Source organism: Opisthorchis viverrini, assembly GCF_000715545.1.
Source record: "Opisthorchis viverrini unplaced genomic scaffold opera_v5_286, whole genome shotgun sequence".
NCBI classification, from domain to species: domain Eukaryota; kingdom Metazoa; phylum Platyhelminthes; class Trematoda; order Opisthorchiida; family Opisthorchiidae; genus Opisthorchis; species Opisthorchis viverrini.
Genome location: NW_008751933.1, coordinates 303,921 through 322,514, shown reverse-complemented (window position 1 = coordinate 322,514; position 18,594 = coordinate 303,921). Strand labels below are relative to the sequence as shown.

The 18,594-nt window shown below is 41.1% G+C and overlaps 1 protein-coding gene across 1 annotated transcript; it reads right to left on the bottom strand.

The window, feature by feature from the left end:
- Positions 1–18,232, bottom strand: T265_14838 (hypothetical protein; the record flags this gene model as incomplete). Its single annotated transcript, XM_009175494.1, is given in 12 exon segments — positions 1–94; positions 1,744–1,918; positions 2,414–2,532; positions 4,110–4,208; positions 7,484–7,620; positions 7,634–8,074; positions 10,443–10,533; positions 12,398–12,508; positions 14,051–14,251; positions 14,605–14,694; positions 17,848–17,940; positions 18,153–18,232. Coding segments are annotated over 12 exon segments (1,728 nt in total), but the record flags the coding sequence as incomplete, so codon positions are not given.
- Positions 18,233–18,594: the final 362 nt, after the last annotated feature.

Here is an 18,594-nt window from a genome sequence, read left to right as displayed (position 1 = left end):
ATGGGAGCTCTTTTTGGAGGGTCACCCAGAAGTTCATTCCACATGGTTTGTAGATCCTTGTCAGTGTTCCAGGTGCGATCGGCAACGGTTTCCACTGAGGAAAAATATAATGATTGAAGGAAGAACAAGCATTACAAATTGAATATTGGCTATTGTGTTATAGGCAAATGAGTACGTTTCGTCAAAGGAATGCTATAACCTAAATTTGAAAACACGTACATGAAGCATGTGACTTTTTCAGCAAGTCAGAATAACGTTGCTGCAAAAAAATCCGGTTGCTTTCCTAGAAGCGTATAAATTTCTATCCAGGTGTTATGTCGCACGGTGGTTTAGAAAATATACACACAAGCTTTTACTGTTGATATTCAAAAGTTAATCGACCATCTGATTGCGAGATGTACGAGACAGAACTTATCATTTCATACTACGCGTGCTTTGAAGATACGGTGTTTTTAACAATCATGACGATAATTATTAGACAGAACAACGAATGAATGATACCGCTGATGGCTCACTGCCCTACAAACTCTTGACGGGCTGGACACTTTTGCGGAATACACTTTCCAAGGCACACTTTTCTATCAAATGCCACAAATTAGGGTGTTAAATCTAGAAAAATCTAGAAAAATCAAAAACAATCAGTAACCATGTAGAAATGCAGAACGGCATTTTCGGGATTTCTCGAAAGATATTGAGAGCTGATTTGGATAAGTAGACTCTGGCTGGCTCCGATCTATTACACTGTTGGTGGGACTTTGGTAACTAAATTTATTATTTATTATCGCGAGCAATGAGACTCGTGCATCCATGTTTACACTATATTAATTCATTACGTTGCCATCATTGAACCCAGTTGACGGAATACGTTTGGACTGCATGGCGAAGATACACAGGGTCACTTGATTCTAACATGAGTCGAAGATGGTATGGTACATTCTGCCTGATTTGGTGAAGTTGCTGCTGGCCGGTGATCTGAAGACAATCACCTGGTTCACTCATATAAAGCTCGGACTAACGGTCATAAAACTACCAACCGTGTGCTGTATGCATGCAAATGTTTGTAAAATAATCAGATTTACCTCTAGTGTTAGCATCAGGATCATCTCATCCGGTCATCAGCTACTTAAGCAATGACAATATGTTATTTTTGAATTATGATAAGCTTCCCTATAATGTAAGAGGCAATATGTCCCAATGGATGCACACACCTCTCGACACGAAACCAAGTCCGACCTTAATTGTAACATTAGAAGCGATCCTGAACTCACGACGTTGCTGAAAACACTTTGACAACTCAGGTCACGCTTCGCTCTTCATGTGGCTCAGGGCAAGCAGCTAAATTTATACGGAAATCATACCCGATTGGTTGATTGGAGAAAGACAGCAACATCCCTGTCGACAGTGATGCTTCGGTACAATACGATCACAAACTTTCCAGGTGAAAAGATAAGTGTGGATGAAGGAGTGGGAAAAGTGCTGCCCTATTTGAACGCTTAATCAGAAAATCTGGAGAAAAATCGACAGGGCAATAACCACGGACACCGATTAACCGTTATATCTTGCTACAACTCCAGCTTAGCGCTTGAATCAAATATACATAAGCTCTCTTTAATCTCTTTCACGCCCTTGTGTCAAGTGGTACGTTGTCAACCTTGTGGTTTTTACCATTATTCAGGAGGCAGGAATAACAGCTCTCGTCTCGGTAGGGAATGTTTCGGCTTGCGTCGCACTTCACCGAGCTACACCAGTTGATGTTCAACTTGGCGTCTAACTGCCATGTCATCAGAAGTAAGCAAGAGGATTGGGATACTATAAGGTTGCCCAAGCCTGGACAGCGGAAGTCGAGAGGCAGAGGTCGAGTTCGAACCACGGACCCTCCAGCCAGTAAATTCGCGCTCTGAGCAATCTCGCCACATGACTGATGGTGCATGAAAGTGCACGTTCTAAAGCATGACTTTACGGTTTGAAGATACAGAACGCATGCTGAAAGATGATATGCTATTGGTCATTTCGGTCAGCAGGATTTGTACTTCGCTCAAAACTTAAGAGGAGGTGATCTGCTTACTTCAGATCGACGAAATTCTCATCAGTAATGATTTGAACACTCAGGTTTTGAATGCTTTCCGGGGTTCAATTCATTATTTCACTACTGGCGAAGTTGAACAAGAACGAAGGAATTCAAGACTCTGGTTGGGTGCAATCTTCTGTAATGAAGTTATTCTTGGGCTCGGAATATACTCTCACAAGCCCAGAACTACGTGGACACAGGGACTGGATTATGATGAGTAAGGTGTCTTGCGTTTGCGTACGTTTTGCCTGTGGATGAAGTGTTTACTGGAAGCAAAATTTTCCGGTTCAACATGTTTTTTTTTACAACCCGAAGTTGCGTATACATACAAAAGTGAATTATCACTATTTTCTCACCTTTATCCTTCATCAGTTCATCGGTCGAATGGAACAATCGAAAGAAATCGGTATAGGCTTCCAGGGAAACGAGTGTCGTCCTTGGCCAAAGGATAGATTCGGTTTGATCTGTTTTCGGTGAAAATGGAGTGAGAAATTTGAGTTTTTCTAGCTGCAATCACTTTGGACGAAGCACTGTTTTGATTACATGCAAGACTGAAGTCGCATTGAAGGCCGTCTTGTAATACAATCACTCTATTTACTAAGATGCACGTACGTAATTCTCATATTACATAAGAAAACCCATGGTGCTGCCCCAATGTTTGACACATTTTTCCCCACATTGTAGCCTTTTCTGCGCAAATCCATAAAAGTGTCGTAAAAACACTTCCTTGTCCCAAGGGAATGTAGACTGTGCAAAATTGAGATTCTACCTCTTGGGGAAAAGATACTTTTTAGGTCATAAAAGCTTCGAGTTAACTATCAAAGAGATAATCTCTCTTCTAAAATGGCATTCACTGCGCCAGCTGTGGTCGAAAAAGTAGACAGCGTGCTTCATGCAACATTATTTCTCCAGCCCGTCGTCCCCTCGAGGGTGTCTGGGTAATACAAATAAGAGCGCATCATATTAATTAGTTTTTGTGAGTAGCGGGGTATGTCCCCTCGAGGGTGTCTGGGTAATACAAAAAAGAGCGTATCATAATACTTAGTTTTTTTGAATAGCGGAGTAGTTGAACGATCGTTTATGAACAGCCAAGTACAACAATTGCACTCCTCGTGCTTTTCACTCCATTTTAGAATTCAATGGATCTTCTTGATCATTTTCAACAACATTAAAGCAGATTTATGGCTCTGGACGATGTCCCCGTTAACTCTATTTTTCGAGAACACAGAGTATGATGAATCTGTTACTGTGATGGCTGAAGGCTGTTTTGCAATGCTAAATGTTTCCTCTGTAACATGTCGCATGTGAATAGACCAAAAGGCGTGTAACTGCGCTTGAATTTTATCAAGTGTCTCATTTGCCATGTGGAAGTTTCATGTAGTATGAAAATTTGTAGAACTGCAAGGATCTGTTCATTGCTAGGCTCTAATATAGGGTTATTGGGCCTATTGAGTGAGACAGCTACCATTTTGCAAGGCGCTTCCCATACTTCAATTTGCGCTTCTAGAGTTGAATTATTCTTCCTTAAACTGATGTATTATACTCATCACGTCATGATCTGTGTTAAAAACGTGGACAAACGTGCATTTCCTCCCGATCGCCTGAAGAATGCAGAGTATCTGTGATTTATCGGAGTCCAGTCGAAAAGGTCTGCATGCAGGATTCTAGTTAAAGTAGTCTAGGAAACAAGTCCAATATCTAGGATCCACACACACTGACAAACAAATAGACACGTCGGTAATTGTTGTTAGTGTGCCGTCCCAAGGTTGTCGGCCAAATTTAAGGCAGATGAATTAAGGGATCTATTCACAAGTTTGCGGTCATGTAAGAGCTGTCAGTCCAGCTATCCAGAGATTAGCAGTTGAGCTCGTTTTTCAGTGGAAAGTAACGTTGCAATCCAATTAAGTTCACGAGAGTATATGATATCAGTTTGCTGACATTAAAGAACTGTCATTCGTAGCTTGCTCAACAGTAAATGTGACCAGAAAAATTACCAGTTCCCTAGCTGACACACAAGATAACATTTGTTGCATAAACTTACCAAAATAAGCACCCTTTAGGTTGTGAAGCAATCGATGGGAAACAGCAAGCAACTGCTTTGTTTGCTCAAGTTTTCTGCTCAGGTCACCGCTTGGATCTACTAAAAAGATTGATAGACAGAAACGTGTCACAAATAGAGAAAAGCACGAGTAACACACCACAAATTCACATTCACACTACTCTCGCCTAATGAATTTGACTTGCGTTTTACTCCCTTTTGAGCTCATCAGCATAAGATATCCCTTGCCAGACTTTCGGTTTGCCAACAACGCTTGCACGTTTATCTTTGAGTCTGGCGAACGTGTTCACGTTTGAGACGTGTGAGTGATTTCCAACACTTCATCTTTTGGGAATTAGAAATTTGAGTAAGCCCAGCGAGCTAGACGTTTTCGGTAACACGCCTGTGAGACTCCCGGGGCTCGAACATTGGTAAGGCAAAACATATGCTCTGCTAATGATCCGTAACGAAAGCCAACTCAAGTCCACTGCTTGCACAGTTTGGCGAAGGCTCACCAGGACAGTTGCATTAGGATAGAAGGAGGTCTTTCAAAAGTGCGTGGCGTTGATTTGAATTCCACATAAAGCCACCAGAAACATCATGCGTGTTTTTTCCGATATTCTATTCCCTGTTTTTAGCCTCCGATTGAGGAATTGATCTTGGCAACAGGTGGGTAGGATTGGTCACAGTACACATGACAAGTCTATCCCGACCAGTCATGTGTACTCATCTCTCGGTCAGCTACTCTGACCGGCTGACATGAAATCTGGTAGAAAAATCTCGAATAGAACACGCCTTTAAACTATTTTCTTTTGAAGGATAGATCCGTTTTCTCGAGAAGAAAAATTAACAGTTGAAACTGGATGAAATTTGAAAGTCTTCATTTTCCGGGCTACTAAACCTTTTGGGGTATGGGGTAGTAGATTATAAAGGAGAATAAAAGCTTTTGCTTGGTGAAAAACACCCTCTGTAACAAAACGTTCAACTCTTTCGCGTTTTAGGGTAATGTAATGCCTAAAATTGCAGGATGGGAGGGCAGTTCACCGAAAACTGCGAACATCCGGGAGGTGAATAGTTCAAATGTCTGTTGGCTTTGAAGTCGGTGTTTCGCCATTCAGCTAAACAACTACGGGCATGAAGTTACAAATTGAGACTTATCCAGGCTAATTATCAAGTTCATGGAACAAACCAGCAGAAACCAGGTGAAAAACCCATCCAAAGTATCACTTTCAACAAAAAACACAATCAAACCTTCCTTTCACCGTCCAAACTTGATACTGTGAGCTTAAGTCAAATGCAAACCAAACGGCTAGGTTTGAGTTTCCTCAGTAAAAATGTGCTTTTCACTGACTGTGTCTGAAGTAAAACTCTTGAAGTGTGACACTCAAGGTAACTGGATTACGGTTACTTTATCTGTGGTCATTGAAGTCACCCGAAACAACGTACTTCTAAAGGTGCACCTGTTCACACCCGTCGGGTGTCTGGGCTTCGCCTTTAAAAACAGTTAGAATGTTTATCAATGATAAAAAGAAACAGCTCAATAGCGTTCCGGAATCAGCCTAAATCCTCCTAATTTATCCCAAGAGGATTATCCAGATATGAGTTTTGTGCGACGCGCCCAAGTTGCGCATGAGATGATTCTCAGCAAGGGGTAATATCTATACAGAGTTATTCAAATTTTTAATGTAGATCAAAACCATCGGCGAAACAAAATACCCGTTGAAAATTCCCAAAATTCCTTCACATCACCGAAAACAACAGGTAACAACAACAATAACAGGTAACACGTTTAGACTGTGCACAAGCGTGATGGGCACTCCGTCGTCGAAATATGAGTCACAATATATCTTATCTAAGTGCAAGTTTATCTCACTGTTTGTCGGTCACTCGACGTTGAACGGTTTGGTATTTCTCTAGACCAAACCCCTTTCTTGCTTCAACCCGTTGTTTTTGCGTCTGCCCCACGGACTTGACATTCAGCAACAATATTTCAAGAACTTTTGAATTGTCGGACCAACAATGACGATTATTTGTGCGCACCACTTTCCTTACCACATGCTATGCGCGCAAGTTTGTCGCTAATTGAGATCGATTTACCATTCTCTCCGAGCTTCTTTTAGGCTTGCACCAATTCGTGCAAAAAATATGGACAAAATTCCCACAATTCGATGTTTTTATCCCTTCCCTACTTGTTTCCTGGTCTACGCGTATTAGGGTATTTGATTGGTTAATCTCAAGACATCGTAATTTTTGGCTCGCGGTTTCGCGAGTCAATCTATTATACATCAAGTATTACAAAGTTTTCAACTATCAATCAGGAGGTCGAGAAGTTAAAATCCCTTGTTTTTTTTGCGATGCGATACGTCAAGTATTCCCAATAAAGATGAAAACGTTGTGCGTTACCTCTTGGTCTTTCAGGTATGGCGTTTCTATGTAGCGTGGATGCCACTCAGTTGTGGCTGGACGTGGCACGGGGGTCGTTTATGAAGACTTCGAATTAATGAGAAATATTTTATGACTATTATCTTGGTGATAGTCTTCAAAGACTGCCCTTCCTGACCACTATGGTTAGACCAAATGAGACCTCTAGCAAAGTAGATAGAACCGTGCGCCACTGTGCATACAATGTGGTGTTTACAAGCCATTTAAAACCGAGTAAATAATGATTGGAAAAAAAGCGACGGCAGTTCAAAGTAGGTAAAACCGTGCGCCATTGTGCATACAACGTAGTGTTTAAAAGCCATTTAAAACCGAGTAAATAAAGATTGGAAAAAGAGAGAGGGCAGTTCTGGGCCCCTGCATAACTGAAAAGCCTTGAGGGATTAAAGATCTCGGGACGCAGTTTGTGTGCCGGACGGACCAGTGCTCTACGCCATTCATGAGGTACGCATCGTTTGTTGGATTGTGACGACCATAGACTGTAAGTCCCAGGAATATTGCACAACTTGCATTTTGTAGAGACCAGGGTGACTGTGAAACACTACCCTTCATGTGGACGACGCCTAACTTCAGCAAAGTGTGCTCGAATTTTTATCGTAAGGTCCTATGGTTTGATCACGTGATATCAAGTTGCAAGGCGCCAACAGACAAAGCGCTATGCACGCAAACCTGCCAATTTAGTTAATGCATCATTCATGGAAAATATTTACTTGAGTTAATACGTTTGTAAATTCTTAGCACGCTGTAAATCAGTGAAGAATGTAACGCTTGAGAAGGGGTAAGTCCAGCGTTGCGACCACGGTCTGCGAACGCGACGTATTAGTCTTTGGCCTCAGCAGTAATTATTGGAGAGTTAGCAATGTTGTGGAATGTAGGTAGCTCGGGTGCGCTGTTTGGTTGTTGGTTTGTTCGCCGAGCTTGGTAGTTGGATTGCAAACGTTTCATCACCAATCGAGGTGACATCGTCAGTGCAGGGTTGAGTGGGTGAATTCCTCCTCTTCTGCCTGTGATTATATAGCTTCTAAACAGTATCTGGTAGTTCTGGAAACGGTCATCGTGTAGTTTGATTGGTCTTCTGTGAATCTGACGTGGTCTCAATCTCCTGTGTCTGGTTGGTTCGTTGGGTGCATTCAATTCGGCAGTTCTTTATGTGGTTGTCATGCTGTGATTCGGTCGTTTCCTTCTTGCTTTGTGGGTTTTGCTCATTTGATTGGCCTTCTGTTTTTCGTGATTGTCTTCCTTTGACCCAATTAGTCCGTTGGTTGCCGTTAGGTTTCTTAGCTCCGAGTCCCGTGACCGTGTGGTTCTTTCGCTCGTAACGGCTGATAGACTGGGTCAATGTCGATGTGTTTATTGATCGATTTTTGTGTGGAGTACCACGCCTCGGCAAATTCTCGCTCCCGTTTTGTTCTTGCGTGAGCGAGTATTTGAACATTGTCCCAATTGAACGTGTGTCCTTCTCTGTCTTCGTGGATTGAGACGAGTGACATTGGGTCATGTCTTCTGCCAGGCCGGATATTTGCTGACAACTATGACGTGGAACGGAGTAAACTTTTTATTGACAATCACAGACCCGGGATGGGACCAAGCAAAGGTCGACAACATCTGAATGTCCATAGCTTGTCAAGATGGGAAGTAAGACTGACTCGAATATATGGTGGTGGAAAAATCATCGTCATTATTTTGACTAAAAGCTCACAAAGATTTTGAGGCATCTTTATTTGATACTTGCGGTACTACAGTTCAGCGGGTGCTGTTTCTTTTTAGGCATGACTGGACACGGAACGCAATCGACATGTTACCTTCACTATAACTGAGTATAATTTTACTATAATTTTAACCAGAATCCCTGGTGATTGTGCCGGATTCATGATGATATTTGCAGACAACAATAAAAATTTCCTTGCTCCAAATGAAACAAAATTGTCTGAGTTCACACTAGAACGAGTGTCTAATAATTTTGTCATACATGCCCACGTAGACAAAAACGTGTATGACCCCATGCACGCCTGGGTCAAAGTTGGTTTTCAGACACTTTAAGAAACCAAACTCTCTTTTGATTTCACATATTGAGTAACGCCCGCATCTGTGAGACAAAAAGTAGGTTAGCTAGGCTTGTCATCAGTCAGTAAAGGTAACCTTCACTAACAAGTTGCAATTGAATATGGAGATGAGTCTTCAGTTTGACAGGATTATATCAACTAACAAAACAGAATCAGCAGCAGCGTGAATTCACCTATCACTATATAACTATTGTTACAAGAAGTTCATTAACGTGGCGTAATGCCTGTCTGCCTCTTCATGCGCATCATGATAGCTTCTTGCAGCCTAACGACAAACTGGTTTGTTTGACCTATTTAAGCATTACTTTTTAACATGAGGCAGATGTAGTCAAAATGTTGGGGAATTATGAAACGGGAATACCAGTTTCTTCACTTCTAGGTAATCTTGTAAACCAGAGTTATTTTTTTAATTTGCTCCTTTTCTTCAGAAAACACCATAAACTATTCACTATTCTTCAAAGATGTGTGTGCCATGACGACGGTCTAATTTTTTATCTTTTACTTTTTGCACGAATGACACCCAATTGTCTTACTTTGTTACCATTCCGATTGAAAACTCAACTGAAAACCCAATTAAAAAAGTCATGTTACTGAAAAGACCCATTGTAAGTTGAAATCCCCTTTTAGCTTAATGGTTCAAAACGGCCTCTGATGAGGTTAAGGGATGGGTCCGGCTTCTGCCAGACGTGCCTACCATCATGCAACCATAATTCCTGCATTTATATGGCTGACAAAAATATAATGTTTTGGGCATAACCCGAAAGCCTTTGTTTTTGGGTAGTGCAGATTAGGGCAGTCAAGAGCCTTGGAAAAATATCTTCTGTACATGTGGAATTACTTATTCCACCATCGAGCGATTGATGGGTTTCTGTCGGGTTCAACAGAGGATAGCCAAAGCGTATTAGGACTAATAGCTAGTGGGCAGATGCGCTTACTAAATCAAGCGGAACACTGTTGCATACATGCCATTTAGTGGACTCTGGGTTGAGATTGCCAGATATGGTTAGTTTGCATTTGAAGAAAATCGGAGATATACGATTTCTCAACCATGAAGGCGGTAGCTCGGAGACCGGAACGACATTCGGGAGAACGACTTCACAATGAGGCCACAATGAGATTAGTAATTATGGTTTAAGCAAGGCTTTCCTTCAAATAGTTTGACATTTGTCCAATTGTGAATGGTCACATTTCTTGATTGATACCTAAGTTAACTAAACGTGATCCTCATGAAGCAGCGTGACGGAAGAACAATGGACCAAGCAATTTAAATATCAGCACTGAAATTCCTAGCTATAGATCCCAAAAACGTTCAAAGCTACTGCATATTTCACAGTTACTGAGACCAGTTTATCATTTTTCTAAAGCTTTTGAGGCACAAACCGAAAAAATCGCCAGTCATTTGTGGCAGTGAGCATCAATTCGTTTCAGGCACTCCTTCGACAATCGACAGTTCCTTGTAAGAGGAAGCTGTATGATCAACACCACTCGTGCGACTCTTAAACGCTTACTGTTGCCAGGTGTCATGCCCCCCAAATGAAGCCCGTTGGCTGTAGTAATGTTCTTTGCTCAAGTGGAGAAAGAATCGGTGGTTGAGGTTGGACCACGGACCCTTTGGTTGGTAAGTTCCTTCTCAACGACCGAGTGATCTCGAATTTCCAGATTTACAAAGTATTCACTAATAAACTAGCGAAGGTTTATGTAATTTCGGTTGACTAAGGTAGCGTGAAAACGCAGCAAAAACAGCTAATGTCTAGGTCTCTGGAATGCGGTGACATAATCACATGTTTTATTCGTGCACTCAGATAACTCACACTGGTGCACAAGGTTAATCCACCCTACGTAGTCAAATATGTTGACAACGATGGACTTGATGATACTTCTTGCCGTTGCGTAAAAGTTGTCCGCGGTTGCTGTTGAGGAATATGCTGAAAAAAAGAAAGTAACCGTTTACAAATTCATCTGTGACGAGGTATAAGTACTTGGAGAACCGACGAAATGCCTGAAAGCAATGATTTGTTTTCATGTTAACTTGAAGACCACAAAAATCATCTTGATTTTTTTGGATATGACTGGCTTTCTCACAGGCAGGACAATTTTTTGTGCTTTTGGTTTAGCCTGAAAATAACAAGACTGTTTCTGCATACCATGGCTATCTAGATAAAGCTACCAAAATAGGCTTCTGGCCCTCAGTAAAGAGGGTTTCCGTTCTAAATGATTTTGTCCTGAAATTATGGGTAACGTTTAACGCTGAAAAAACGCCCCTGGTATGTGGCTTCCATCCCGATAAACCTGAATTAGAGGGTTACTTTATTTTAAGCCATTTTGCCAAGTCAAACTGTCATTAAATGCTGTGTGAAGCGGAAACAAATAGTCAAACCTTAGTTCAAAGGGAGTGAATTGCTTCTCAATGGGCTGAAATTGAGAGCACACAGACAGTTGAAATAGGTAAACCACAATCATTTCAAGTAAACGTGCCAAAAGGTTTGCCAGTGGAAATCACAAAATGCTATTATCAGAAAATTGCCCATAAAATATCCAAAATGCAATTGAATAAGTTTCTGTAGAAAAATCACATCATTCACAACCTTCAACTACCTGACGTCAATGATGCCTGTTCCAGAATCGCTTCAATTTCAGTTTTCAGAATTTCAAGATGTTCAAAGACTTTTTCAAAGATTGTTTTCCGAATATCTGTTTGGGGTAGATAAGCAGAAGCTGTTCCATATTAATATACAAAATGCAAAAATATTTTTTTTGGAAATTTCACTAAAGGCCTCCTCAAAATGCTTTTAGGAATAGTCTCAACCGGTAGATTTTTAAATATATTCATTAGTTCGGTTAATGTAAACCGCAATGATACAAGAAATTATTGGCTGTTCTGGATTTTGCGGGATACTTCAAAGTAGTTTTGTTTTGTTACAATGGGGATAAACTAAGAAAGGATGCAGTGGGCCTTCTTTCTCCCAAACAGCAAGATACTCATGTCCCGAGAAATGAAGCGTGTGATTTTCTGGTTTAAGCACTTAAACATTTTCGAATTTTCCGACGTGATGTTTTAAGTATGCCCAGTGTGCGCTAGTGGGGCAGTTTTGTCATGCTCACCTGTTAAATATGTGAAGTTGAAATTCCGGATCAGCCAAGATTATCCACTGCTGATGAGCCTCAATGTGAGCGTAATTCAACTCCACTGTTTCCCTTTCTTGCTGTGCACTCATCAGATAAGTAACGCCAGGACGGAATGATAATTTTCAAGATACTGATGTTAAATTTATTTCTAAGAATCTCCCGATCGCCTGCAACGCGTAGTGTAAGACCAATTTATTGAGGTATTCTATAAATGGATTATCAAACACATCATGTGGTTATGAGGCCACAAGAACAGCAACATACTAAGCACACTTATGCGTAATTTCTGGTCAAGACGTAAAACACCCAGTCAAACAGTTTATAGTGCATGATAGCCTTTGAAAAGCATCTTTTTCCAATTATTTTACGCAAGAATAGGCATGTAGTATTTAAAACATAAATGACAAGCACTCTCCTTCTAGTGAAATTTCTCTTGGAGGAGGGTGAAAGTTATTCTTTAGTATGACTAGCATTTCTAGAGTACGCGTTTCTGAGGAATATTGCGCACAAGGTGTAATGCGATCAACATTATATTCCTTCTAAAAGACCTTTCCCTATGGCACGCTTATGTCTTGCTGGCCTCCTAGTAGTAAAGATGGCATAAAAGATCAAGTGACGAATAACTGGTAAGTGGAATGGAAGACTTCTGAGGAGTAAACGCACCGATAGTGTCACTAAGGCTCACGGAGAGTTGCTTCAAAATTTTTAACCATACATCGAGGCTGATGGACAGATTCTGAAGCTGACGAATTTTCGGGACGAAGTCATAATCATCTAGAATAAAACAAGGTAAGTTAAGAATCGGTCAACAGGAAATCTAAGCAAGCAGTCAAAGATTACTCATCATGCACACCGTGGCAAGAAGTTCCTAAGCTGCGCTGTAGTGTGACGGCCGGGATTTAAATGAAAACAGTCTGGAATCGAATCGGTAATTTTTAACTGTAAACGTATTTAAGGATTATTGACCGAACCGGAGCTCAACAGTATTTTTCCCTTCCCGAATTTCTTAAGTTTATTATCTTGATTCTTTCTACTCGGAGAAAACTGCGCTCACTTTCAGAATGTGGTTTATTTATTTATACGTCCAAGAAGCGTGGATTGGCGCCGATCAGTGGTAGCCCGCGATTCACCATCTTTACAAAAACGGATTATTCGTTGCATGCCGAACAAAGTGAGAAGCTAGAGGAACGTCCCCCGGGTTGTAAGTTAGCTAGCAAAAGTCGCTGGTGAAAACACTTAGAGCTCAAAGTTGCTCTCATTTGGGACTTGCCGTGGTTTGGGCTACACATATTTTCAACTGAGTTATATAATTCCAGTTGGCGTGCTGTAGTGAATACCACTGCGAAGTATCTCGGTGGGCGAATTAATTAGATAACCAAAAGAATCGCCAAAACGATTGATGGCGGAATCACTATGCTTTGCACGAAAGCAGAAAAACCCGGACCCGTGAGAGCTGGTCACACCAATCGTCAGTTATTCATGGTCGACCACTGGCCTAGTGTTTGCCAGTTCGAAACTGGAAGTTTTGTGGGGTGCAATTCCTGTAGGAATGTAACATCTCGACGGTGTTTCTCGGCTCTTCAGAATAGGTTAACATTGCCTACAACGCATAACGGAAAATTCTTAAATCTTTTCACTCTCATCTATCTAAACATGTTTCAGATAAATAATTTTTTCATAAAGACGAGTGAAACTTCCATGTGAGAGGTCATCATTCGAAGAGCTAGTCAACGTACTGCCACGTGATCCCGTGTTCGCAGATAGAGGTGACTTGGGGCTATGTTCTTTCTAAGTTTGATCAACCATTCGTGGCCAAAATGGTAGGGTCTTAAACTACTAGCAGGGAGGTTGTAGGCTGAAAGTTCCCTGCGGTTTTGTGAGATGCGCACTGTTGGTTCCCCCCCGAAGACCCTTTTACTGTGTTTCTTGGTTTTTAGGCACCCCCTTACTTTACTGACTGCTTAGAATCTTAGTTGACAAATATTTTTGCCAGATAAATAAATCTACACTCATGTTACAAATATGAGGTTTGGAAGATAGCGGTGGGCCAAGTTCTCATCAAAAAGAGACAGACTTAACTTTCACTGCGTTCCGGAATAGAAAATAATTTAGTTTGTTAGTTTTTCACTTGCTGCTTTAAACGCTGATGTCATGCTGTCGATGATGATGACGATGACGGAGTTCCCGTTAGGATAGTTTTCCCCAAACACGAAGCAATGACATAGGGTGGTTTCTGGTGTGTGCGTTCGTTACAAAACGTACAGAGCTTCTGCGTAAATATATAGGTTGACTACAGGGCCAAATATGGTCGTTCACTTGTTCGTACTGTACAGCCAATGGCGGTGTTCCGGTCGCCCCACTCTACTGGTGGTATTGCTAAGCTGTGTTTGGTGTGATCCACTAATGCATCTGCTATCCAGAACGTGTGGTACCTATGATGATCTTGGGGGTACGTCATTCTCTGCACATGTTTTTTCATCTCTGGGTGCGTCCTGACAGGCAGCAGGTAGCGCACCACTTCAATGAGTCATAAGTGGGTGCATCTGGTCGGCAGTTTGTATGAGCCGCTTTGTGATCCTTTTCTGACCTAGAAAATAGTTCCATAAAACCAGTGGATTTGAGTCACGGAAAGATGAGGATGATGGTGTTGGGTCGCACAACAACACACTTGGGGCAAGTAGGTGTAATCACATTCTCTACTGAAGAAGAACGTGCTTTATTCGTACTTCGCAGTTGGTTTATGAGGATACTGTTTTGAAAGAATAAGCTGGAAATTTGTAGACCAGCTCTAATGAGAGTCTTTGTTTCTAGCTGTATATAGTAAGCAAAGTAGTTACCGACAAACCGTTTTAACTCACAGATACACTGACCATCTTCCATAAAATCTGTCGTCAATAACAGACTCTTCTTTTCGAAGGAGATATCTTTCAAAGCGTGACGGACGGCTTTCCACATTTTCCCTGCAAATGTTTGGAAAGTATGCTTATTACGAGATGACAAAATGTTGGGGAATACCGGCAGTCCCATTCTACAATGGAGCACAGCCAAATTTGATGGGTTTCGAATTTATCCTGGATGTTAGAGTAATTCACAATGATTGTCTGGGAAGCAACTGTGAAGTGACAATGATGCAGGTTCCTACTGAATACAATAGTCTTTTTAAGTATGTAAGTTTTGAGGTGTCATTGTCAGGGAGCTCATAATTAAAAGAACTATTAACACGGTCTCAATATTTTATAGAACGTTTATGGAAAATCTGTTTTACTGTGTTATAAAGTAATCGGATAAGACAGCTATACTGTATGCGTTTCAGATAAAACGAATTAACATATTGTATTTCCGAACGAGTCCACGTGACAGAGATGATCAAAATCTAAAAATTCTAATCAACATTAATTCAATGGAAAAATAATAGTTCCAATTACGGAAGTGTGCATTACTATATATTCCCTTTATAAGTGTACCATTTGCAAAATCGGTTGGCCTCGGGGATGGAAGCTGGCTTTCTAATACGAATGCACTTGATGTTCACGGAAAACGGACCTCCAGTTATCAGCAGTTTCTGTTCCATAACCTGATTGGTGTGACATCTCTCTTCTCTCGTCCCGGGAACTACTGAGCGGCTGGAATTTCGATTATTCTATGAGTATGCAATTTCACCGGCCCGTATATAAAATTGATAAAGTACCGTTTAAAATGATGATGCTTTCCACACAAAACTCTGGATTTGTTTTTTAAAAAATCAAAGCTTCATTACTTTGTTGTGTTGCAGTTTTAGTCAAACTTGACGTGCATTGGCTGCCAGAATCTCTACTCTTAGCAGCTACCTTTGGTAACCAAAGAGTATTGATAAGCATGTTTATTCCTAGCTTCGTCGTACCCATCTAATTGAAAAACACTAAGATCGGCTTTTTGAGACCACCCAAGCTGTAAATGTGGTGATTCTCGGATGCTATGCTGTCCCTACATCCTTTCAGTTTAATAAAACCGGTTGCTTGGACATTCATCCAAAGAGGGTAAGCAATGACCGAATTCCTTCTTACCACACGGTACAAGATATCTTATCTGTTTCTCACCCAAACATTCGCAGCAATGACCGAATTCCTTCTTACCACACGGCACGAGATATCTTATCTGTTTCTCTCCCAAACATTCGCAGAATAAACTCCAAAATGACCAGCGATTCGGAGTTTCAAAACAACGTCTTTTGTGCTCAAACTCGATCAGAAATTTCCAAACCTGTTTTACGCGAAGTCTATTTTAAAGACAGTTAGGAGTCGCTCGTGAACAGCGTTCAATGACCAGCCACAGAACCCTTTTTATGCCGACACTCTCGACATATACCACATATAACAATATTACCATGAAATGTTTGGTTTTAAATTAGACCACTTTTAAAAAAAATCACACCCAATATTAATGAATTTTAAGGAAAAACGGAAATTCTTTTTTTGGTTCTGTACGGTATTTTTCCTAACTACCTGTCTCTTATCTAAAATTTAACGGTACTTATGAGGCTAACTAGAATTTTTGAACAACCCAGTACTGATTTGTCCTTCAAACGGTCATCAGATAAGCTCGGTCCGTCAGTCAGATTTAGTTCCTAAACGCCGGGGGAAAGAGCAAACTATAATCCACTATATCTTCGTTTGATACATTGCACAAGGTTATTTTCACCTTTTGGCCAAGTTGTTCCAACGGCCTATGACGAAATTCCATCGACGTTGGTGTCTTTTAAGAAAGTCCTTCCAAAGCAACCCTCATAGATTACAGTGGTGGATGACCGCAGGAGAAAAAGTGCCGGCTAGCTGTTTAGGTGAATCTGTTTCATGGGATCACCGTGCTAGCAGGTGGACGAGAAAATCAGTTGGAGCATCCAGCTACCAATTTAGGGCAGTATACATGCTTCGCCGTCGAGACTTATCAGTAACTATTCGATCTAATATGACAAGCATACGTATTTCAATGAATTGTCGCCAGGTTGAAATTTAGGCACAATAAGATGAACGAACGCGTCTGACTGCAGGGTTGTTTCCTAAGGTAACTGAACTGGCTTTGCATTGCTTAGGCTGTTCATGTAAAAATACTATTTTAAGAAGATGAATTAGAAACTCATTCGAACGGTTGTTAGGAACTTGTCAATTCGTACTATCGCCGAGTTGCTCCTTGTGCCATACAGGACTGATTCAAACGCAACAGCCCAAAAAGTAGAATAGGCCGCCAAAATGTTGGGTTGTATCATCTCATTCTAAACGGTTCTTGTGATCGAGATTCATACAGTTTAAAAGCTTCCAGGGCACCTCAAAACAAAATAATGACATATTCATAGAAAGCATGCCCTTCCGATTTACTGTTAAGGCCTTAGACGATCAACAAAAGTCGTTCGTGTAGAATGGAGCCAGTAAAGTTTCTTCGTTGGTATGGTGCTATGGAGCGCGTAACCCAGGATAATAGCTCTGTATTGGAACCGGAAAATATTTTAAAGTGCCAAATATGATTAGTAGTCGCGCAGCAGTCATCACTTCACCGAAGCCTGTGAATAAGACAATCGAATAGCGCGGAGCGTAACGTGAGACTACGTCTAACCGATGTAAACTCAAAGGAGTAAGGACGGCTGGTATATATGCGGAGTCCTGTTAAGATCTATCAGCCAGGTTGTACGTGATAGCGCGACAATAGCCGTCAGCACCCAGAAACGAACTTTGATAAAAACCAAACTTCCTGTTTTACTGAGGCAGAAAGTCTGTGGTAAATGCGCGGGACACTAGGATAGCAAGGACTTTTCAACCGCCCGGTTGCCAGTCAGCATCTCCGGTAAAGAAACAATAAAGATACGGTACTTAAAACTGAGATTTCGCGTTCGTGAAGCTGCAAAGGCGAAATGCAAATATGCATCTTTGTTCATTTGCTGTCTTCAGTTACTTCCTTTAATAAAGTATTCGTGTACTTCTCATGTATTTATCTGAGTATTCTTGGATGCGTAGTTCTGATGAGTTGTTTGCCACAGAAAATCCGAAGAACTGACTCATCTTGGAGTACAAATTGCACCCCATCAGCGACACCAACTCTAACAAATCTGAGCACAAAAAAGAAACGCCAATACAGGTACGTACCTTGCATTACACTGGATGTTGCATCGTTTGTTTTGTTCATCACCTCCCATGCTAGATTTCTAACCTGCGTTACTAATTCGTCAAGCTCTTCACCTGATTTTTATTGGGAAAAGAATACGATCAAAATATGCATGACACTTTAAATCGAAATATATATTTAATGGAGTTTACTCCTGCTAATAGGAATCGTCTACAAGACAATGCTTCATTGTATTTTCATAACAGCTACCCCTTCGAATCCTGACAAAAATGTCCAAGTTTGTCCTAAAGACCAGTCACCAACTGACCAAAAAGAATGAAAGCACCTGAGCTACCAGTGTGACGGCGAATAATACTGATTAAGCATGCGAGTAGTATGTGATTTTCTCGTAACTCCGCATCGCGTCTAATGGAAGGTGGAGTTTTTTACGGAATATGTGGAACTGCTTTGCAGAGTTCGTTTACAATTGCAAGATAATCAATGAAAATTCATGAAAGTTCAGGAAGGCGCGTGAGGTTCTTAAGTTTTAAAAACAAGGTGCACCTGAGATGTTTGCTTTCTTGTCGAATAGTATAGTTGGTTCTTGCCAGTAAATAGCTTCCATCCTTACACCAGAACGCTACCTGTCATCCCTAATTTGTTGCTGCTACACGAACAGAAAGCTTCTAGTTTATTGGCACTATTTTTGTAACCGTTTATCTGAACTTGCTCGAAGACCAGTTGGATGCAGAGAAAAATGGTAAAACTACTACTCCAGCCTTGCACTG